The following is a 23,524-nucleotide window of genomic DNA, read 5'->3' on the forward strand; positions in this document are numbered from 1 at the left end:
TTGTGTTAGCATCTTACCTATACACGTACAATTTGGTTGTATGATGATTTGGTTCAATTTCATCAGTCAGGTTCTTTTCCTGGGGGTGTTTAGAAAATGTGTTGCTTATGTGGCCATTAGGTTATGGGGTATCAATTGATCAAATGGGGGGAAAAAATGCCTTAGAGGGGGAGAATGTCAGCGGGTCACCAAAGCCATTAGGAATTATCACCTGAAGGTGCCAGGGAAAAGAACAACCACATATGAAGAGTTAAAAAATGAGATTTTTATCGTCTGGGCACATTCTCAGTAAATGTGTGTTTTCAGTGGACATTGTGATTAAAACGCTGAATTACAGTCATATATTTATTTGATTCAGTTAATCAGCCTCAAGCCCTACAACAATAACACATATTATCACCGTGCAGTCCGTTGTATGGCAGAATACCATTATCACATACACATGGAGAACTGTTTCTGTCCAAAGGAAGTTGGGTGATAACATTTTGATTCCAGCTTTGTCCTCAACCGCAAACACTGAACAATTAAACAAAGTCTCATCACCTAAGTTTTCAGGCCCATCTGTACCCAGCACCACTTTCGATCTTCTCTATCTGCGACTCTGTGTTGGTAGATTAAACCAACACAGCTTCAGGAGGTCTTCATGTAACAGATGTGGCAATCACTACTCCCACACATACATCCTCTTGTGCAGAGAGAAGTAGCTGCACCAGCAGCATGCCGAGATATGAAGTTAATTAAACTGCCAATCCCTTTGAGCACCCTGACAACCGGAGAAGACCTGTGGCAGGATTAGAACAGGGGGGTGGGGGGTTTGGGCGTTGAAGCAGTCATTAATTCAAGATGGAGCCAAAAGTGTATATATATATATATATATATATATATACATTATGTATGTTTTTTATTATGGTGTCCTGATTCTCCAAATCAATTATTCAATTTGATTTTCCATTGGATTTGAATATTTGTTTCTGCCAGTGATTGATGTGTCATAGCTGTAACCTGGACTTGTTCAAATAAACAGATCATTGTTTTGATGCCCTGGCAACTGTCATTTAAATATAAAAAGATAAATGGCGTCAAGTGGATATTTCATGAATGTACCAAACTAAGGGCATGTGATTTAATGTAAAGAATGTATTCAAATTGTTACAAAACCTGTAATAACTCATATGGCCAGGAAAAATAAAAACTGCCATTAAATAACAAAACCTTGAGTTTGCTAACTTGCAAAAAGCCACCAGATCCTGAACTCTATATTTCAAAAACCCATTCCTTGTTCACATAACTAAAGGAACCCATGTTCGGTTATTCAAATTGTTGTTCTTCAACTCCATTGTCTTGGAAAAGGCAGCTGGAGGATCCCGGTACACTATGCTGAGTTGTCTTTTAGCTGCAGATCCATGGTGAGATACAAACTGATGTGTTGTGTGAGTGATGTTGGTGTTGCTTTGGACGCAGGAAGTATGCATAGGTAAAATAAATATACAGCCACGGAAAAAAATTAAGAGACCACTTCAGCATTATCATTTTCTCTTGTTTTATTATTTATAGGTTTGTCTTTGAGTTAAATGATTCAAAACAAAAAAAAATGTATTCTATAAACTACTGACAACATTTCTCTGTGTTGGAATTAAACAGACACTGGAATGGCTGCCATACATGTAGAGATACAGATTTAAGAAACATTTGGAGTGTTGTCTTAACTTTTTCCAGAGCTGCGTGTACAGGGTGAATAGAATTGCTCATTTGATACATTTTTAGGTAAATATCAACATTGTGACACTCAGCTAAAACAGCAACATTTGAGCATTTGTAAATGAGATGAGAATGGTGAATAGCCATTCATCAGCTGGCAGCTTCATCTGATCTGACGCTCTGTTATACCTGTACTACAACTGCATCATTCACAATGATAAAACAAATAGCTTTTCCCTTTGACCATGGACCTTTATGGGAGCTCAGGGAGTTGGCCAGTAGGGGGGTGGAAAAATCAATGCTTATATAGGAAAATGATGAGTGAAAACCGGCCAGCAAATAGCGTCAGTCTATAAAATGTCACAGCAGAAACAATGAAACTGACTGCTTCCACTGCTCAAAATGACAAATGCAGTCAGTCATGTGTGGACAAAGACGTGATAGAGCAGCGCAGTATGAGCCGGGAAGTGTTCTCTGGTGGCTCGTTGAGGAGCAGTTATTTTCCAAAGGCTCCCTCTCAGCAGAGCACACAGAACCAGACGAGGAGAGAAGTATGCTAGAGCACCAGACAACAGGGAATATTAATTTTCACTCCCAAATGTGATCCGCTTTTGTTGAAATGAATCAGTGTGACCGCTCTATTTCTCAACATGAATGAATGATTTCTTGCTGTGCTGGAGCGTGAGGGTCCTACAGCTTCAGTCTGTCACTTCTCTGTCTTTTCTGTTAACATGATAAGAAGCAGCTCTCTCTGAGCTCCTGTCTTCCTTTTATCAAGTAAAGAGATGTGGACAAAGTTACCCTGAGGGCCATGAATATACAGATGGAAGATAGGAAACTTCTCATCATCATTGTACTGTCCTCCTGATGATGTAGACATCAAAAGTATACAGCAGCCACACTCCCAAATAATCGACACGAGAGTCAGGATATAGCATTAAGCTCCAGCTTTACTTTAGACTCAATGGACATACCGTTACAGCCAAGGAGTAAAACTAAAAGGAAACAGACATATACATTGAATTAGTGAAACAGAACAGATGACATGTAAAAACATCCAAACATCTCAAATAAGCCTTAAAACTAGAAGACATAGCTTTAAACAACATATAAGTGCTCACAGACAATGCTGCGATGGGCCAAATCAAAGGATTGCACTGGATTGTGAACACCATGTGGCTCTGCTGAGCTCATAAGAAACTAAGCATGTGGCCTGATTTACTTTTAAAGACTGGTCTATGTGGAGTACCACCTTCAAACATAAGAGGTGCCAAAGAACACAAACATAAGATAAACTGGCTGGGAGGCAGAACAATCATTCTGTCCAAGGAGAACAAAAACTCAATAAAACAGGACTAGCAGTAACTGGAGGGCTCCTGGGATCTTCCGTTACTCCAGAAGTAATATGTTTCTTTGATTCCTCAGCAATTGAGTTGTATGTTCCTGTAATATTGGAGGCTGCAATTTCAGGACTGCAGTCGTGGGACTGCATTGCTAGGACCCTAGCTTTTCGTGACACTGCAGAATTGGAGACATGAAGATGGACGACAATCAGAGTGTGAGTGATGTGAAGTTCTTTTAACGTTTTATTTGTTTAACATAAAAAACAATTCCAGTGTGAGTAGCTAACGTTAACTATGATAGTCTTAAGGCAATACACACAATCCTCTGTTAGCTTATGATAGCTTCTAGCCATATTAAAAGCACTCCAAACACTTATTTGTTAGCTATAGCTAACCCTAAACAATGCAGAGCTGCAGGCTCACAATGCAGAGCTGCAGGCTCACAATGGAGAGCTGCTTGCTCACAATGCAGAGCTGCAGGCTCACAACAATGCAGAGCTGCAGGCTCACAATGCAGAGCTGCAGACTCACAATGCAGAGCTGCTTGCTCACAATGCAGAGCTGCAGGCTCACAACAATGCAGAGCTGCAGGCTCGGATAAAAGAAAAGAGAAAGACAGGAGCGCTCGCAGCCCAAAGCAACAGAAGGTAACTTCCTCTGGTCTGCTGCTTGAACCCCGAGAAGTTCAGAGACTCGTGGCAGAGTGTTGAAGATCTGCAGCCTCTGTCCTCTGTGGAATCGCCGGCTTTTAGAAAGCTTGTCAGCCAAATCCCCGTTAACAGACCAATGACAAGGTGAGCTAACGTTGAATAGAGACTCGTTCATGTACAGCAGGTTACAGGGCCGTGCAGAGGCTCCACTAACATGTTGTTAATAACACACAGAGACGTCATGTTACCGGTATCACATATTATTCAGCCCACTTAAACAGAGCATACGTTTCATTTCAGCATACTGCCAGAGATAGCTTTAATTATTGAGCTGCAATAAACTACATTTCAGCATTTAAAGCCATACTGTTGCAGTTATTTTGGTGAAAGTAACTCAGAGTAACTCAGCAGTAATGTAACGCATTACAGTTCAGAGACAGTGATAATGTAATGTACCTTATTACTTTAAAAAGACAGTAATAAGTAATATGTACTGTGTTACATTTTGGAAGTAACTTGCCCACACTGCTGAAATATCTCAACTGTCAGTTAAGTGACATAAATGGTTTCCAATGATTTCAAGCTTGATCTACCAAAATAGTGACTTGACATAGGCTATATGTCAGGGTTTGGTTCCGTTTATCTGCTAAGGGACCGTTTCAAATACATGCATACAAAAATTGTAGGTACACAGAAAAGTAGCCTATTGAATAACAAAGAAAATAATTTATTTTTTCCACTGCTTTTAATTGAACTATTCTTATGTAACATTGCACTGTAACTTTTATTCATGTATTTTATTCTCTTTTTTAAAATAACTTTTTTAATGCTATTTGTTCATGCGTTTCTTAATGCTGTTAATATCTTTCATTTTTGTAAAGCACTTTGAATTGCCTTGTGTTAAAAGGTGCTATATAAACTTGCCTTGCCTATTGTGTGCTTTAGGTGCTGTATGTTTTTTTCTTGATGATTAACTTTAATCTGGTTCTACCGAAGTGCCATTCCCATCAGCCTCAGCTAGTATTTTGTATATCGAGTGCATACTAGCACATGTTAGCATGCTATTACCTTAAACTAAGATTGTGAACAATAGATTGCTAGCGTTGTCATTGTGAAAATGCAGATGTTAGCATTGAGGGGATACATCATCTATCCCAAAGTGCTCACAGATGCAGGCTGTAAACATAATCAGAAACTAAAAATGCTAGCATGTCTTTGATCCGTTGCTTCAATATGGGCTATTCATTCATTAAAGGTCCCCTGTTATGCTAAATGCACTTTTTGCTGTCCTTTATACATAAATATGTGTCCCCGGTGTGCAGGAGTAGGGGTGTTGAAATTATTCGTTTCTACGATGCATCGCGATGCGGACGTGAAACAATTCTGAATCGATGCAGGACATAAACGATTATAGTGTAGTAACGTTGCCTCTTGATTTTCCGGCCGCGGCCGGACAATAATGTTTTTTAAAACTTTTTTTTTTAACTTTATTGAACAATTATATCAATACATTATAACAAGGCACATAAACATCAAGGTCCATTCCCAAGCGGGCCTCTGAGCAGTGGGCACATTATGAATTTTAGTAACTAAACAGGAAGCACGCACGCTTAAAGTCTGTCACTCGGTGACGCTGACGCAGAGATCAAGGAACAGAACTGACAGCGGCACAGCGACACCAAACACGGAGCAGCTGCTTTATCCACCAACAGAAGCAACACAGTCCCAGAATCAACAGGCTGAATGACCCGCTCTGAATCAGTCCGTGTCGCTGCGGCTCAGAGACACACATTGTACTGCCCTCGCAGTGCATGTGCCGATGCAAGGCTAGACAGTCAGATAACGGTTAGCTAGAAGCCCTCCAAAAAACCACAAGGCTTGACTTTTCTTGTCCTTTAATGAAGTCTTCTTTTTTCCAACATCACCGTAAAACTGCAGATTACAGAAATAAACACACTTTACTTACTTAAAACAGTGTGAGTTGGCATAGAATGAGTACATTTCAATTAGCCTCCACAAATGAACAAACTGAGAAGAGTTAGCATGTTAACACAAAATAGCATCTCAGCATGAGCTAACGTTAGCGGAGTAGGCTATACTCATAAAAACACAACAAGTAGGTCTTGATATAAAATACACATTTGACCACTTATAATACTTACAGACAAATATTCTCCAAGGCAAAAGCGTTTGTAACCTTTGACAATATGATTTTAACAGTCTGCTTATCTGTCTGTGCGTGCCTCAGCTCTCCTGAGCATGTAATGAGGAGAACAACCGCGCTGGTTACATAGCTGCTGCTACCGCACTGAGCGCTCACTACGATGCGGTTTCTCGAGACCAAAGAAAAGACCACTCACTCTGACGCAGTTTCTTACAACCAAGAACATACACTTTTTAAATCTACGTATGAACTGATGAATTTTAACTTAACTTATTACTTTTAACTTTTTCATCTGCAAAGGCAGAACACTCCCCGCTTGATATGATTACATTATATCACTCCAGATACACACAAAGCGGAATGCTTTCTGAAAACAACACACATTAAGTCTCTGAAAGAAGGACTACGATCTCCGAGACCGGCCTTAAGAACACCTTATTTGTCCCATCTTTCACAATCCGCACTTCGACTTTGCGGACTCTGTTATCACTGCTTGGCAAAGTCTTCACGACTAGACCCATAGGCCATTCGTTCCTGCTGACTTGGCTGTCTTTCAGCAAGACGACATCTCCTTCTTTCACATTTGGTTTGTCCTCTGTCCACTTCCTGCGGCTCTGTAGCGTAGACAGATACTCTCCCTTCCATCTCTTCCAAAACGTGTCAGCAAGACACTGAACGTGTTTCCACTGCTTGCTGTACAACTGAGCTGTGTCGAAGTTTCCACTGGGGGCTGAAACTGCACTCATCTTTTGAGTAAGGAGTGTCGCTGGGGTGAGCACCATAGGCATATCCGGGTCTGTGGATATGGCAACAAGAGGTCTCGCGTTCATGATTGCCATGACTTCTGCCATGAAAGTACTCAGGACTTCATGAGTGAGACGTGTTGGTCCTGCCTGAAGCAACATCGCATCCAGGATGCGCCTGGCAACCCCGATGAGCCTTTCCCAGGAGCCGCCCATGTGGGAAGCATGAGGGGGATTAAACACCCAGGAGCAGCCTTTCTCCTGGAGGTACTTCTTGATTGTTGTGTCTTCTGTGCTTATACCCAGTTCTCCACAAGCTCCCACAAAATTGGTCCCTCTGTCTGACCGCAGATGTTTTGCTGGACCTCGAACCGCAAAAAACCTCCGGAGAGCGTTGATAAAGCTGTCGGTTGACATGGTTTCGATTAGCTCGATATGTACTGCTCTGGTCGACATGCATGTAAACAACACAGCCCAGCGTTTGCTGTCTGCCGATCCTCCTCTTGTCCGACGTGTCATGACGAACCACGGACCAAAGACATCGAGGCCAACTGTGGTGAATGGGGGCTCAGGAGTAAGTCGGTCGGCAGGCAGATCGGCCATCTTCTGATTCTCCAACCTTCCTCGTAGCCTGCGACAGGTAACGCACTTGTAAATGACAGAAGACACTAGACGCTTGCTCCCAATTATCCAGTATCCAGCCGATCTTATGGCTCCTTCTGTAATGTGTCTTCCTTGATGAGCTACTTGTTCGTGGAAGTGTCTCACAAGAAGTGTAGCGATGTGATGCGTGTGTGGAATAATCAATGGATGTTTTTCTTTCTTTGAGAGATCAGCATGAGAAAGACGACCTCCAACACGAAGCATACCATCTTCGTCCACGACTGGATTGAGTCTTTTGAGTGCGCTCTGCTTGGGGTGGGTCTGTTCGCTTTCAAGACACTTGAATTCCTCTTTAAAGGCACTGTGCTGAACAGAGCGGATGATCACAGCTTTGGCTTGTAGAAGCTCACTCATGCTGGATGCGTCTCCGAAACACTTCCATCCTTTCTTTTCATCCTTGTCTGACTTTCCTTTGAAGGATGCTGCAACGTGAATAAGTCTGGCTACGGTGTGATAGAGTGTTCTCCAGCTTGAACATCTCTCAAAGTGTTGAGAGCCCAACTGAGACTCTGATGCCTTGGTTGCCAGAACTGTAGCCTCCGGACGAATCTCCTCATCCACTTCAGGCTCAATGAGGGCGAAGACACTAGAATCGGATATCTCCGCTGCTTTGTTTTGATAGAGAAAAGCTGGACCTGACAGCCAGCTGCTCTGCTGGAGTTGGCGTGCTGGTATGAACCTTGTCGCATGATCAGCGGGATTCAGATCCGTCGGCACATAGTGCCACTGACTGGGGTGTGTAGATCGTCTGATCCGAGTTACCCGGTTGGAGACATAGAGGTAAAATCTTCTTGTACAGTTATGAATGTAGCAGTGTTAATTTCGTTGACGAAGACTATGACGAAAAATATTCGTCAACGAACCTTTTTCACGGACGGAAACTAAATAAAAACTAAATAAAAAGTCAGATATGATGACGAAGACTGTGACTAATATAACGGACACGTTAGTCAACGAATAAAAATAAGACGAACATATTAGGGAGGGACGAATGGAGAAGAGATCCCATCAGAATTACTTTTTTTGTGTGACAAGTTGGGAAGAAATCCAATCAAAAGTTAGTTGCCAACCGCCATAAAGAAGAAGAAGAAAAAGTCCAATCAGAGCGAGTCTCGTAGAAGCAGCCTTTTTGCAGCAGTCATTTCAAAGGGCGGCAAATGACTTAAAGAATTAGCCTAAAGAAATGTCAGAACTGGGAAGAAAAAGAAGAATTGATATCTGGTCACACTTTACTTATCATACTAATGAAAACAAGACCACCTGCCAGCCGTGTGGAGCCAAAATAACTGGAAAAAACACGACAAATTTGAAACGACATTTGCAGTCGGTGCATCCAGAGATACATGCGAAGGTAAGCATACACGTTATTTTATCACATAAACCACTGTGTTTGCGCTAAACTTGGAATAAAATAGAAGCTAAATTAAACCACCAGAATTCACGTGGATGTGTTGTTAGCTATTTTTTACAGTCTATGGTTGTTAGCCTAGAAGCTATCATGAGCTTCGGTTCGCTAGGCAAAACATAAAAAGTTTGTTTTGGGGCACTGATGGCAGTCAGGATTATCTCTAACTAGCCAGCTATAAGATAGTATTGTTCAGTCCATGTCTATAACATGCTTTAATTGCTACTTGGATAATTTCAGTGAATGTTTTTAAGGTAAGATGAACGATAAGATCATTAACCTTTACTGTGATGGAATAAAATAGAGGGGGGGGAAAAACAGAATTCATGTGGATGTCTTGTGAGCCTAGAAGCTAATATGCTTCGGTTCCTTCCGTTCGCTAGGCAAAACGTTAACATAAAAGGTTCGTTTTGAGGCACTGATGACAGTCAGGATTATCTCTAACTAGCCAGCTAATATTGTTCATTTCAAGTCTATAACATGCTTTAATTGCTACCTGGATAATTTCAGCGAATATTATTAAGGTAAAAGGTGAACTATAAGGTCATTAAGCGTTACTGTTCAGTGGGATGTTGGTTACTAACGGCATCGTTTACGAGCCCGCTAGTTTAACACAATCTCCGTGGAAACTAGACTTGATTACTTGATTCACAACTTGATTCTCCCTTTATTCTCCCTCACAGATACAGAAGACGTCTGATGACCATGGGCCAAGGGGAAATAAAGCTAGTGCTGCTAGTGCAAGTTCAACCCAGCAGCAGACTATCTCTACAGCTTTCCAAAGTTCTTCAAAGTACAAAATGGAATCAAAGGAGCAACAGACCAAGGAGCAGGCCATAGCCAGATGGATTGGACGCACAGGTTTACCACTCACAACAATTGAAGACGAGGACTTTGTGCAAATGATGGAGATAGTAGATAGGAGACTAGCAATTCCAAAGAAAACTAAAATTAGCAATTTGATTGAAACACAATATGAACATGAAAGACAAAAATTCAAACAGAGACTGGCTGCTGCCCGGAGAGTATCCATTGGCCTTGACTTGTGGACAAAAAAAGGACTGACCGCCTCATTCCTTGCTATTAGCGCATGCTACTTTTGTGTTGAACAAATCAAACCTGCACACATATTGTTGGCCCTTGAACAAGTAGCTCACCCACACACTGCACTGTCTATTAAGGCATGTGTGGACGAATGTATACAAGAGTGGGCCATACCGAAGGAGAAGATCCTGACGGTAATAACGGACAATGGAAGTAACATGGTGGCAGCCTTTAAAAACACCACAGCAGAAGAAACCAGCTCTGAGGCTGACTCCCCTGGGTCCGAAACCGCGATGGAAAGTGACTCTGAAATTGATGACCAGCGGTGAGCCATGTTTAGTTTATTATTTTACATTATAGTCAATTATCACATGAATGATGTCCCCCCTGCCACACACTACGTATATACAGACCCACACCAGACACTTTATTAGGTTTAGACTTATTTGGTTGTCTTTTCTTGTTATTAGGTACCATCATGTCGACATGGAAATGGCCCGGACGCCGTGCGTGGTGCATACCATACAACTTGTGGTCCACATGTTGCAGAAAGAAACAACTGTCAAAAGAGTCCTCGATAAAGCAAGGTCTGTGGTGAAGCTCTTTCGCAAGTCCTCAGTTGCAACACAGAGGCTACTAGACCAGTGTGGTGTCATTGTTGTAAATGACTGCCCCACACGCTGGTCAAGCACATTCAACATGGTCACACGACTCCTCACAGTCAAAGATACTGTCTGTCAAATCACAAATGACATGGGATGGGACAGTTTGCTTACTAGTGAGTGGCAAAAGCTTTCATCATTGCGTGACCTACTGCTTCCTTTTGCAGAACACACTAAAACCCTCCAGAGTGACACCACATCTATGTCCCTAGTGGTTCCTGCCCTCTTTGATCTGCTGAGCCACCTAGCTGACTTTGCAGAGAACAGCCGGTACAGAGACCTCGCCACTCTTGCAGAGAAAATGAGATCAAATCTGAACCTGCGTTTTGCTTGCCTCTTGGATCCAACCGATGAAAAGTTCTCACCACTTGCAGCAGCTGCCTGCTTTGTCAACCCAACTGTCTGTGAAATCCTTGTTAATGTTGATGTAGCTGATGGAAATATCCAGGAACTGCTGAAACAGGCAGAAGACTATGTGGTCAAATGCACTTTCCTCCCACACACAAGACAGGAGGACCACCAGTCTGACGATGATGCAGAAGAAGTCATTGAGGAACCAGAACCAGCGCCATCTTCAAAGCAGCCGGTGTTTAGGTTCCTCTCAAAATGCCGCACCACAAGACCTAAACAGAAAACCTCCACAACCAGCGTCAGGCAGCAGATCATTAAGTACAAGGAAGAACTTTCACATCCCATCACTGAGGACACAGGAACAGACTTCTGGCTGGAAAAGAGTGACAGTTTTTATCACAGTTTAAAACCTTTTGCTTTGGACTTGTTGGCTATGCCAGCTTCTCAAGCTTTTGCAGAGAGAGTATTCAGCATCACAGGTGACCTCACAAGAGGACGGCGCAACAGAGGAAGGGTCAGCTTGGAGCGAAGTGCTTTCCTTAAAATGAACAGAAACAAATAGAACTGTTGTATTCACTGCTATTTACAGCATTACAGCTGTAGCAGTATATGCACAACTTAGAGTTTCCGGTCTGGTATTTGTTTTGTTTTTTGTTTAATATGAGAGCAGAGAGATTTTTCTTGTTCCATGCAATAATGGCATTACAGCTGAGCATGTAATTCACTTGTCTTGAGTTGAGCTCCTTGATACTAGCTCATTGATACTACTTCGAATTATTAACAGAAGAATATTTTGTTTTGTGTGCAATGACATTTCAACCAATGCATATTTTCTTTTAGGCTACATATGTTTTGTTTTTCCTTTTCAAATCTAAGTGATTTTGCTCACAATGCACAGAGTAATAGTTGATGACTAAGAAGATGATGCTTAGTTACAGAGTTGTGTGCTTTTTAGTTTAATGTGATATTTACCTGTATTTTAAATGCTGAGACAGCACAGCAGGGTGTTTTTTTTTTTCATTTACTTGAACATTAAGGAGTATTACAGCCAATACATCTTTTATTCTACTTTTGAGAATTCTTGTTGATTTTGTAAGGCATTGTAGCCTAACAGTAATTTAAGTTATCTTGAGGTACAGTACGTGAACGTTATCAGTAGTGCATTTTCTGTATCTACCTTGTGCAATGGCATTACAACCAATAGTTGTATTATTATTTTTGAGAATTGCACTTTATTTATTTGTTTATTTTTTTTGAGTTAGGTGATTTATTCTTTCAAGATGAAAGACAATATTATTCAAATAGATGTCATATGCAATACATATCATTCAAGGAGAATGCATATCTTTTTCAGGGAGCATGTATATTTTTCAGGGAGAGCAGGCCTTATGCTAACTTTATTTGAGATTATCTTTTGTGAAAAAGCCATGGTCAGTGTTTTTGACATTAAAAGTAAAATAAAATACATGTTTTGTTCTGTTAAATCTCTGTCTGTATTGCATATTCAAACCTTAATACCATTCCAATTCTGGTGAAACATTTATTCAACGAAGTCCACGGTAGATTTAGTCGACTTATCTGCTATTAGGTGGTCTGCTAAAACTAGACTAAGACTAAAAGACTTAAGACTAGACTAAGACTAAAACTGATGATATTTAGTCGACTAAAACTAGACTAAGACTAAAAGATTTCAGATGACTAAAATATGACTAAAACTAAACGGTCTGTTATTCAAAAGACTAAGACTAAGACTAAATCAGAATTTACTGTCAAAATTAACACTGGAATGTAGCCAAGAACGATCTTACTGTCCGTGAAGAACTTGACAGTGTCCACTTCCACGTCCATCTCATCACTGATCAGCTCGTACAGCTCAACAGCCAGCACAGCTGCGCAGAGCTCCAAACGTGGAATGGTGTGAGCGGGCCGAGGAGCTAACTTTGATTTCCCCATGACAAACCCAACGTGATACTGTCCCTCGGCGTCTGTAGCTCTCATGTAAGTCACTGCTCCTATGGCTACTGTGGAAGCGTCTGAGAAGATACACAGTTCTTTTGTCTGTGTTGAAGACAGCGAAACTGGTATGTAGCATCTCCTTATGTGCAGGTCTTCCAGAGCTTTCAAAGAGTCTCTCCACGAGTTCCACTCTGCCTCCATTTGTGGAGGGAGAGGAGCATCCCACTCACTCTGCTGAGATGACAACTCCCGGAGAAGCGCTTTTCCTTGCATGGTAATAGGAGCTACGAAGCCCAAGGGGTCATACAGACTGTTGACCGTAGACAACACACCTCTTCGCGTGTATGGCTTTTCTTCGCGTGACACCAGGTAAGTGAAGCTGTCTGATTCCAAGTTCCAGGAGAGGCCTAGACTCCTCTGAAGAGGGAGGGGATCCACTCCGAGATCCAGATCCTTGAGATCTTTGGCTCGGTCCTCGACCGGAAACGCTTCCATCACCTGGCTACTGTTCGACGCCAGCTTGTGCAGTCGCAGGTTGGATTCTGCCAACATTTCTCTGGTTCGTGTGAGGAGATCTATCGCCTCTTCTGGTGTGGCGACAGACATGAGACCATCATCGACGTAAAACTGCCTCTCAACGAACTGTCTTGCGTCAGAACCATGTTCTTGTTCACCTTTCTGCGCTGCTCGTCTCATGCAGTATATAGCCACCGCAGGTGAAGGGCTGTTTCCAAAAACATGGACCTTCATCCTGTACTCGGTCACATTCTTGTCAATGTCATTGTCTTCATACCAGAGGTACCGTAGATAGTCTCTGTCCTCTTCTCGGACGACGAAACAATAAAACATTTGTTCCACGTCTGCTGTAAGAGCCACGCGTTCTTTACGGAACCGCAGAAGAACTCCTAGCAGAGTGTTATTCAAATCCGGTCCACTCAGGAGGACGTTGTTGAGTGAGGTTCCATCACACTCGGCGCTTGAGTCAAAAACTACACGTATCTGGGTAGGTTTCTTCGGGTGATACACACCAAAGGTTGGTAAATACCAGTGTTCTTTCTCTTTGTCCAGAGCTGGAGCAAGCTCGGCTTGGTCACTGTCCAGCATTTTCTGCATAAACTTGATGTAATGCTCTCTTGTTTCCGGCTTTTTCTCCAGGGTTCGCCGAAGTGAGCAGAGGCGTTTCAAGGCTTGCTGCCTGTTGCTTGGAAGGCGTCGCCTGGGAGCCCGGAATGGTAAAGGAGCCACCCAGCTATTTTCTTCATTTTGATAGACGTCTGTGTCCATGATAGCTAGGAAGGCTTTGTCTTCTATGGACAGCGCTAGCTTGTTGTCATCCTTGGACCTGTCGAACACAGAAGACCCCAAGTTGTCTGTGTCCACATGGAGACTTGTGTTTACGTCACCTGCTGGTAAGGTCGTGCTGTGATGAGGAGCCATACCACCGTAGTCTTCCTTCACGTGGATACTGTTTGGACATGGCTGTAGGTAGGACGTGCGGCAGTTGTTCAATACGTTTGTTCTGTAGACGTTCACTTTTGATGGCTTATGAACTGAGCCCAAGCACACTTCTCCCACAATGACCCAGCCTAGGTCTAACCTCTGAGCGTAAGGTGCGTCCTGGGGCCCGTTGATTTGCTCACGTACCTTGTGTACGCTTAGGATGTCCCTCCCTAAGAGCAAGAGGATAGGTGCGTTGTGGTCCACAGGCGTGATTTTACCAGCCACTGACCGTAGATGGGGGTGATAGTGTGCGTCCTCTGGGGACGGGATTTCTGTCCTGTCGTCAGGCACCATGTCACACTCTATTAAGGGAGGTAGGGCAAGCTTTACTTTTCCGTCCATGGACTCAATGACGAAGTTAGTAGCTCTCCTGCCAGACGTCTCTAACTTCCCAGCACAGGTTTTGAGAGTGTAAGGGGCAGAGCTAGTTTTTACTCTGAAGAGACTGAAGAACTCTGTCTTGGCTAGGGACTTATTGCTTTGTTCGTCTAGCACTGCATACATGTTGATTGATTCCTCCTTTCTCCCTTCAGGATATGCTTTCACCAAGCAGATCTTTGAACAAGAGCGTGCACCGTCTGCATTCCCACAAACCTCTGTACATTTTGAGTTGACAGAAGAAGGTCGGCTTTCGCTCTGCTCCCCGCTTTCGTTTCTGTCGTCAGCTGCACTCTGCATGGTCAGAAGAGGAGGACCGGGGTGCAGAGCTGTGATGTGTTTGTCACTGCTACACTCAGAACACTTGACAGTCATTTTACAGTCTTTGGCCATGTGTTGAGTAGACCCACAACATCTGTAGCAGATGTAATTCTCTCTGAGGTATGACTTGCGCTCTTCTAGAGTTTTGTTTCTAAAGAGCTTACACTTTTTCAATGGATGGGGCTTTTTATGTATCGGACACTGACGATCAGGTTCTTCCATTTTCTTCTGAAAAGGACTGGCTTGGTAACCTGATGACTCTGCAGGGATGTCAGTTTTATGTACAGCAGGCCCCCTACCACTGTACTTTGTAGGCCTTTCTGTTCTGGGAGTGACGTGACTGCTGATGGGGGTTATAGCGAAGCTTGGATCGTTTTTTATCTTTGCTTGCTGTTCTACGAACCTCGAGAAGACAGAGAAGGGAGGAAAAGCCACTCTGTAATCCTCCTTGTACTTGCTTCCGAAGCTGGTCCATTTCTCTTGGAGGTTATACGGGAGTTTCTCCACTATTTGTTTCACACCACGTGCTGTATCCAAATATGAGAGCCCTGGGAGTGCACCGTCTTGCTTAGCACCCTCCAGTTCACAGAGAATGTCACTTAGCTCTCTCAGCTTAACAGTGTCTTTATTGGTCAGCCTTGGGAAGTTCTCAATCTTTTTAAGCAGCGCGTCCTCGATGACCTCAGGAGTCCCATAACACTCTTCGAGACGTCGCCAGACCATCGCAACACCTGCGGCGGGATTGAGGACGTGCACTGCGCGAACTCTCTTGGCCTGCTCCGACGATTCAGCTCCCAGCCATTTTGTTAACAGGTCCAGTTCTTCTCTGGCTGAAAGATTCAAGTCTCTTGTGGAGCTTAGAAAGGAAGCCTTCCATGACCAATAATTTTCTGGTTTGTCATCATATTGCAGAAGGCCAGCACTAACCATTTCTTTTCTGATGAGATATCTTGCGAAGTCTTGTGCGCCGTTAGTCTCATGTGCGTACTGTCTTGTATGGTTAGCTGTGTACTGTGCACCGTAAGGTTGAGTGTCACTCCTTGCTGGTTCTTTTTTCACGTCTTCGTAAACGTGCTGTGTGTTTCTCTGAATGTCATGAGAAACTCTGGGCTTAGTGTCAGGTGTTTCCTGTTCATCTAGTTTTATTCTATGTGTCCCCACGACGACAGGTTCGTAAGGCAGTTCCCGTATGAACATGTCTGAGTGTCGACGTACGTACTCACTAGTACGTTGAACTGCACTGAAGGGCTCTTCTTCGACATCTGGAAGCTGGCTGAGCTTCCCGCTTTCGACCTCTGCCTCCAGAAAGGCTGAAGCCTCCGCTTCAGCTGCAGCCACAGTTTTTTGACTCTGGAGGAGATGGAGATCAGCGTCAAAGCCAGCTTTTTGCTTCAGCAGGTTTGCTTCAAGTTCAGCTTTCTGCTTCAGCGTAGGCCTTTGTAGCTGAAGACGTTGTTGATGTGTAACTACCAGATGCTCTAGATGACCGAGACTTAACATCTCGTGCTTGATGAGTCTCTTTTTTCTTGGTAGCTTGATCTACAGTCTCTGTTAGCTGCTCTTCACCAGCTGCTTCTTGCTGTGTAGTGGTACAGTTTTTAAGATAGTTTCTTCCTGAGCGCAGACTCATGTTGCTGAATATTGTGTTTACTGCTTGAGCCCGCCGTGTGATGTCTTTTTACTGTACTGCCCTCGCAGTGCATGTGCCGATGCAAGGCTAGACAGTCAGATAACGGTTAGCTAGAAGCCCTCCAAAAAAGTCTTCTTTTTTCCAACATCACCGTAAAACTACAGATTACAGAAATAAACACACTTTACTTACTTAAAACACAGTGTGAGTTGGCATAGAATGAGTACATTTCAATTAGCCTCCACAAATGAACAAACTGAGAAGAGTTAGCATGTTAACACAAAATAGCATCTCAGCATGAGCTAACGTTAGCGGAGTAGGCTATACTCATAAAAACACAACAAGTAGGTCTTGATATAAAATACACATTTGACCACTTATAATACTTACAGACAAATATTCTCCAAGGCAAAAGCGTTTGTAACCTTTGACAATATGATTTTAACAGTCTGCTTATCTGTCTGTGCGTGCCTCAGCTCTCCTGAGCATGTAATGAGGAGAACAACCGCGCTGGTTACATAGCTGCTGCTACCGCACTGAGCGCTCACTACGATGCGGTTTCTCGAGACCAAAGAAAAGACCACTCACTCTGACGCAGTTTCTTACAACCAAGAACATACACTTTTTAAATCTACGTATGAACTGATGAATTTTAACTTAACTTATTACTTTTAACTTTTTCATCTGCAAAGGCAGAACAGCGGCACAGCGACACCAAACACGGAGCAGCTGCTTTATCCACCAACAGAAGCAACACAGTCCCAGAATCAACAGGCTGAATGACCCGCTCTGAATCAGTCCGTGTCGCTGCGGCTCAGAGACACACATGGAGTTATGTTTTGTTTTTTTTACTCGTGTTACCGTCTTGGCAGGTTTTTGGTGGATTTAACCTACTCTTGGATTGCAGAGTATGAACGTCTTCAGACGATAAATACTTGTGTAAAGTTTGTGAAAGCAGGACGAAAACTTTTTCGATAACGGTCTCCTCTCAGTCTCCCCCCCTGAAATAATGAGTGACATGTTGATAGTAACCATAGTAACACGGCAGGGTCCATAACTGGGTTTTTTTAAGTCTTGGCTTTCAGACTATTAAAATATTGCTGAATTCAAATTATAAATACTTTAAAAGTGCTTGATCTAAAGTAACTACAACAAGAAAAACCCTTATTATTCACTTAAATAAATGTTGATCTCTGATTGAGATATGATGAGTCTAACTCAGTGGTTCTTAACCTGGGTTCGATCGAAACCCAGGGGTTCGGTGAGTCAGTCTCAGGGGTTCGGCGGAGGTCAAGACACACACCCGACTCATATGATTTGTGATGACACGCCCCGCTTGGCCATCACTGGCTGCAGGTGATCACGCTACATCGCTTGGCCTATCTGTGCTGCAGGGAATTTGGTGCTCTCAGTAGTCGACTTTTGACTGTTGTGATGGTACGTCGTGTGATTTCTTTCTTAATATTTTAATCCCTTCATACTAACTATGTCGAGCGAAAAAAGAAAGTGGTCGGACAAATATGTACAATATGGATTCACATGTATAACGGAACGTGATGGAAGTCAGCGTCCTAACTGCATGATTTGCAATGCCAAGTTGAGCAATTCTAGTCTAGTACCGGCAAAACTAAGGGAACACTTCCTTAAGCAGAATGGAGATGGAGAATACAAGAACACAACGCTTGCTGAATGCAAGGTGAAGAGAGCCAGATTCAATCAAAAGGCTACTCTGCCTGTTCTCGGGTTTGTACCCATCAACAAACCGATCCTCAAAGCATCGTACGAAGTTGCTTACCTGATCGCAAAGCAGGGCAAACCACACACCATTGGTGAAACACTCATAAAACCAGCTGTGTTGAAGATGGCGAATATCATGCTGGGAAAAGCGGCTGAAGTTAAGTTATCCCAAATTGCTCTTTCAAACGACACCATCAGCGACAGAATAGAGGAGATGAGCAAAGACATCTTGGCTCAAGTAGTTGCAGGTCTGATTTCAAGCCCGGCAAAATTCAGCCTCCAACTCGACGAGACCACAGACGTTTCCAATCTAAGCCAGCTTGCTGTATTTGTGCGCTATGTGCAGGGATGGGCAGTATTTCTAATACATGTATTTGAAATACGTATTTCAAATACAAAATACTATTTTGTAATTTGTATTTTATTGAGATTATGAAAATGCCTTCGTATTTTGTATCAAAATACTTCAGTGTTGTGTATTTTTGTATTTTCAAAATACTGTAAAATACTTTCTGTGAAACACTGTGATAACATCTATCTATCTATAAACGAATGTCTCTGTCTGTGGCACCTTCGCATAGTTAAGCCCCTGTGACGCCACGCTCGGCCACTAGGGAATGTTGGCGCTGTTTCACACTTGCTATGGGCATGCACATTGCACTCACAACACAAAACGTTCGGTGCTGCAGATTGAGTTGGGTAGCTACGTTGGCTACTTTGTCCGGACCTGTCATACATTGTTTCAAAGCAAGGTGAGCAACCAAATTAACCTAATTTATTTAAGTAACACATTTATTCTCAATCTCAACCATGAATCATTCTTATTATGGCATGTTCCTGTTCAGTGTAATGTTTGGTGTTCTTTGTAAGGCTAGGCTATTTCACTTTTGAATGTTAGCTGCTAACTCGCTGTGTTAGTTTCACTCTCTTTGATTTGATCCAGTGAACATTCAAATAATCACGTTTTTAAAGTTATTGTTATGTTAGACGGTTTCCGTTTGTTTCATGTAGCCTATAGGCTACTTAGGAGTTTTGTACGTCATTGTCTATATGTGTGCTGCTGCAGCACCACAGATAACCAACCCCCTCCGCCACTTGTAGTAGGCTAGTTTTGGCTCATAGGCTACTGTTGGCCATTTAATGATACATTTTCTTAGAAATGTACCTAACTAATGTTCTGCTGTTGACTGTATGTAGCCTACACAATATGTAGGCTAAAGTAAGCAACAATCATACAGTACAACATGCCACAAATTTGTTCTCCCTCAGATTCAGGTTCAGAACGTGATTGGAGGGACAGTTAGGAGTTGCAGGGACCTGTGAGGAGAAATGAGTGAGAATGAGTGGGAGAATGGGAGACAATGAGGAGAGCAGGTAAGGGAGTTGAACTGATGGAAGCTTGTATGCTGCATTCTTGACACATTTACAGCTGTGTAGCATTTATAATGGTATTATAGAAATAAAGCATTTATGGATGCCGATTCTGAATATTTTGTTTACTAAGCTTCAGGAATTATGAACTTTGAGCATAGTGGCTACGCTTTTTCAGTGCATAATGTGTTCGCAGTTTTCAATTTGTGATGCATTTGGAATTTTAACATTATAAATAATAGTTGCAGCTTCAAACAAAGTAGGCCTACACCACCCGTGGGTGCTATTAACAAACCAATACTGAATTATAAATAATGAAACTATATACATAATAAAATAAAATAATGAAAATCTGATTTTCAATGTATTTATTATTTATATACTATTATATATTTCAATTTAAAAATATTTCTGTAGTTTAGATGCAATAGATAGTGAAGTCTTCTTTTTATCTCACAGCTCTGACCAGCCCCTGGAAATACCAGAGGAGAATCCTACCCCAAGCACTAGTACTGCTCAGTGGACTGTGAGATCAGCGATATTAGATGGGACTTATTTTGAAATTGTGAAACAAACAGAATCTGGGCAAGTTCAGGCTGAGTGCAAATTATGTACAAAGAAGAAAACCATCATATCTGGTTCTGTTCAAGCCACTACAAATTTCAAAACTCACCTGAAGAGGTTGCATGCTGAGGTACTTCCAGAGTTTGAGCAACACAAGCAGGGTTTCAGCAGCGGAAAGAAAAGGACCATCGGTACCACACTCAAGCAGACAAAGTTGTTTACAGAGTGTTCTCCCAGAAATGCCCAGATCTCTCAGAAAAAGGTAGATGACTTAATCACTGCCTATGTTGTTAAAGGAATGCATCCTCTTTCAACTGTTGAACAGCCGGAATTCATTGACCTTGTTGAGGGCTTGAACCCAGAAGCAACTGTTATCTCTAGAAGAACTCTAGGAAGAAGGATTGACAATGACTTTACAACAAAAGTGGATGATTTGAAGGAAGTTTTGAAAGGTGTTAAGCACTTATGCACCACAGCTGATATTTGGTCCACCAAAGTTTCAAGCTTTTTTGGTGTGACAGCACACTGGATTCAGCCAGATACACTTGGCCGCCTGTCTACAGCACTAGCGTGCCGCCATTTCCCTAGTCCACACACATACGATAGAATTGCCGAGACACTGGATGAAATCCACGCCGAATATGGGCTGTCCCATGAACGTATTGTTGCTACAGTAACAGACAATGCGTCGAATTTCGTGAAAGCGTTCAAAGAATTTAATATTTCAGCAGTGTGTGTGGACGAGGAGAGTCAAAACGATGAAGAAGATCTCTCATTTATCGCAATAGACTCTTCAGACTCTGAGGAAAATGAGAATGGCATTATTTTACCTACTCATTTGCGATGCGCGTGCCATACTTTAAGTCTGGTTGCGACAATTGATGCAAAAAAGGCCATGAAAGAAAATTCTAGCTTGTCGCGTCTTAACAACTCCACAATGGGAAAATGTTCTGCACTGTGGAATGCAGCAGGAAGGCCTAAAAGCGCTGAAGTGGTGTCTGCAGTACTGAAATTCAGGTTGATTACACCTTGTGCGACGCGTTGGAACTCTCTTTATGACAGCCTTCATCAGCTCTGCAGCATCCACGAGACCCTCCCTGATCTCATGAAACAGTTAAACCTGCCATTGTATAAGGATGCAGAGATGGAGTACATTGAAGAGTATACCAAAGTCCTGAAACCCCTTGCGCAGGCAATAGATCGATTGCAGAGCCAGTCACCGTGCTATTACGCAGAATTAATTCCAACCCTATTTGCAATAGAGGGTAAGCTTGAAGCTCTGCATGCCAACAACCTCCGTTACTGTTCGCACCTTCTGCATGCCATAGTGGATGGTTTCCATCGGAGATTTGGTGCCTTTCTAGATCTTCGACCAGAAGTAAACGAAGCGATCCTGGCGAGTGTGACCCATCCGTACTTTAAGATGCGCTGGCTCCCTCCACACCTGGCAGGTAAAAAAAAAAGAATCCAAGAACTGATGCTTCAGGCTGCCACTGATCTTGGGCTTGTGACTGAGAGTGAGGCTTCAAATGCAACTTCTGCGGTAGAGGAAGAGGATGACTTCTTCATCTTCACAGAAGACGTGGAGGTTTTCCAGAAGTCTACTCACAGCAAGGCAGAGCTAGAGTCACTTCATTTTTTGGAGGACCAAAGGAAGGACTTGCCATCCTTGGACCAGTATCCCCTCATCAAAAACCTTTTTGTGAGGTTCAATACCATCATTCCATCCTCTGCTCCAGTAGAGCGTTTATTTTCCTTTGCTGGACTGATCAACAGGCCCCATAGGCGGCGTCTGAATGCAAATCTCTTTGAGAAGCTAGTTGTGCTTAAAGGCATTAACTGAGGAGACACCACTAGGTTATACACACTGTTTTGCACATGCTTAGATCACAACACTTGAGTTTGCCATTTTCCTTTCTTTTTCCTGTTTTACAGTATTAATGTGACAACCTGTTTTTTTAAATTATTATTATTTTTACTTTTTTGTTGTGCATTGTGATGAAACCCACCAAGTGTGGTAGTGGTGGTGTTTATGCTACCTACTGTAGCTTACATTTCCAAATAAATCATCAATTTGGATTGTTTGTCTTTGAGTTATTGTCACTGCTTCATAGTGGGCAATCTATTACAACAATAGAGTAAGGGCAAACATATAGGGATGTCTAACCTGAGGGGTCAGCATATCTAATCTGTTAACTGAATATGGAAGGAGTCTCTTGCTTTCAGATGTTTTTCCAGATAGTGTGCACAAGTGAAGGGATAGACGAAAAAGGTTTTTAGAAATAAGTATTTTGTAGTATTTTGAAAATACAAAAATACAGTATTTTATTTTAAAACATTTTTTGGCTGCTGTATTTTGTAGCTTATTTTGATACATTTTTAAGGTGGGTATTTTGTATTTTATTTGGAAATACATTTTGATGTATTTGTGCCCATCCCTGGCTATGTGAAAGACGACGTGATAAAGGAACATGTTTTATTTTGTAAGCCTCTTACAACAACAACTAAGGCAGCCGATGTGAAGAAACTTGTGGATGACTTCTTCAGAGACAACAATCTTTCGTTGGATATGGTTTCTTCAGTTTGTTCAGACGGAGCTCCAGTCATGCTAGGAAGAAAGTCTGGTTTTGGTGCGCTAGTGAAAGCCGATGCACCACACATCATTGTTATGCATTGTGTTCTGCACAGGCATGCGTTGGCAACAAAAACCTTGCCCCCAAAACTGGCAGAAGTATTAAAAATTGTAGTGGAATGCGTGAACTATGTGCGAAATAGTGCTCTGAGGCACCGCATCTTCAGTGAGCTGCGTAAAGAAATGGGCTCTGAATTCGAGGTACTTCTGTACCATTCTAACGTTCGGTGGTTATCCCGGGTACAGGTGCTGAATCGTGTTTTTGCCATGCGTGTGGAATTAGCCCTGTTTTTGCAAGAGCACCAACATTGTCATGCAGATTGCTTTAAAAATTCTGAGTTCATTCTCATTTGAGCGTACATGGCTGATATCTTCGCAGCTCTTAATCGTCTCAATCAGCAGATGCAGGGCGGTGGAGTCAACCTCATCGAAGCGGAAGAAAACCTGAAGGCTTTTCAAAAAAATCTTCCGTTATGGAAACGACGAACAGAGAACGATAACTTCGCAAACTTTCCCCTGCTGGACGACTGTGTAAGTAATATCGAAGATGTGTCTGGAATTTGAGACATTTCTGTACCCGCGGAACTGAAGCAAGCAATTGCCACGCACTTGGATGAGCTTGCAAAATCTCTCGACAGATACTTCCCTACAAGAGAGTCATATCCAGCATGGGTGAGACAGCCGTTCACGTTTGGTGTTGAGACAGCAGATG

The 23,524-nt window shown here is 42.5% G+C and overlaps 1 protein-coding gene and 1 long non-coding RNA gene across 3 annotated transcripts; both read left to right on the forward strand.

The window, feature by feature from the left end:
* The first annotated feature begins 8,088 nt into the window (after positions 1-8,088).
* On the forward strand, positions 8,089-12,207 carry LOC134861425 (E3 SUMO-protein ligase ZBED1-like). 2 transcript variants are annotated; one of them, XM_063878628.1, is made up of 4 exons: positions 8,089-8,612; positions 9,350-10,035; positions 10,181-10,297; positions 10,540-10,713. In XM_063878628.1, exons 1-4 carry the CDS (start codon positions 8,445-8,447, stop codon positions 10,547-10,549), a joined length of 981 nt encoding a protein of 326 aa, XP_063734698.1. In that variant the 5' UTR covers positions 8,089-8,444; the 3' UTR covers positions 10,550-10,713. The 2 variants fall into 2 exon arrangements, with proteins under 2 accessions (XP_063734698.1, XP_063734697.1); XM_063878627.1 differs by having other exon boundaries at positions 10,181-12,207.
* Positions 12,208-18,627: 6,420 nt separating this feature from the next.
* On the forward strand, positions 18,628-22,298 carry LOC134861483 (uncharacterized). The gene is made up of 3 exons (XR_010165413.1): positions 18,628-18,997; positions 19,515-19,619; positions 20,076-22,298. It is a non-coding gene; the product is annotated as an uncharacterized LOC134861483 (long non-coding RNA).
* The last annotated feature ends 1,226 nt before the right edge of the window (positions 22,299-23,524 follow it).

The sequence above is a fragment of the Eleginops maclovinus genome, chromosome 3, assembly GCF_036324505.1.
Source record: "Eleginops maclovinus isolate JMC-PN-2008 ecotype Puerto Natales chromosome 3, JC_Emac_rtc_rv5, whole genome shotgun sequence".
Lineage (NCBI taxonomy): Eukaryota > Metazoa > Chordata > Actinopteri > Perciformes > Eleginopidae > Eleginops > Eleginops maclovinus.

Bases quoted from the DNA above. Each gene is read 5' to 3' on its own strand.
- LOC134861425 (XM_063878627.1), top strand. From the start codon at position 8,445: ATGTCAGAACTGGGAAGAAAAAGAAGAATTGATATCTGGTCACACTTT. The intron at 8,613-9,349 runs GTAAGCATACAC...TCTCCCTCACAG, and splicing joins ATCCAGAGATACATGCGAAG to ATACAGAAGACGTCTGATGA. The intron at 10,036-10,180 runs GTGAGCCATGTT...TCTTGTTATTAG, and splicing joins TCTGAAATTGATGACCAGCG to GTACCATCATGTCGACATGG.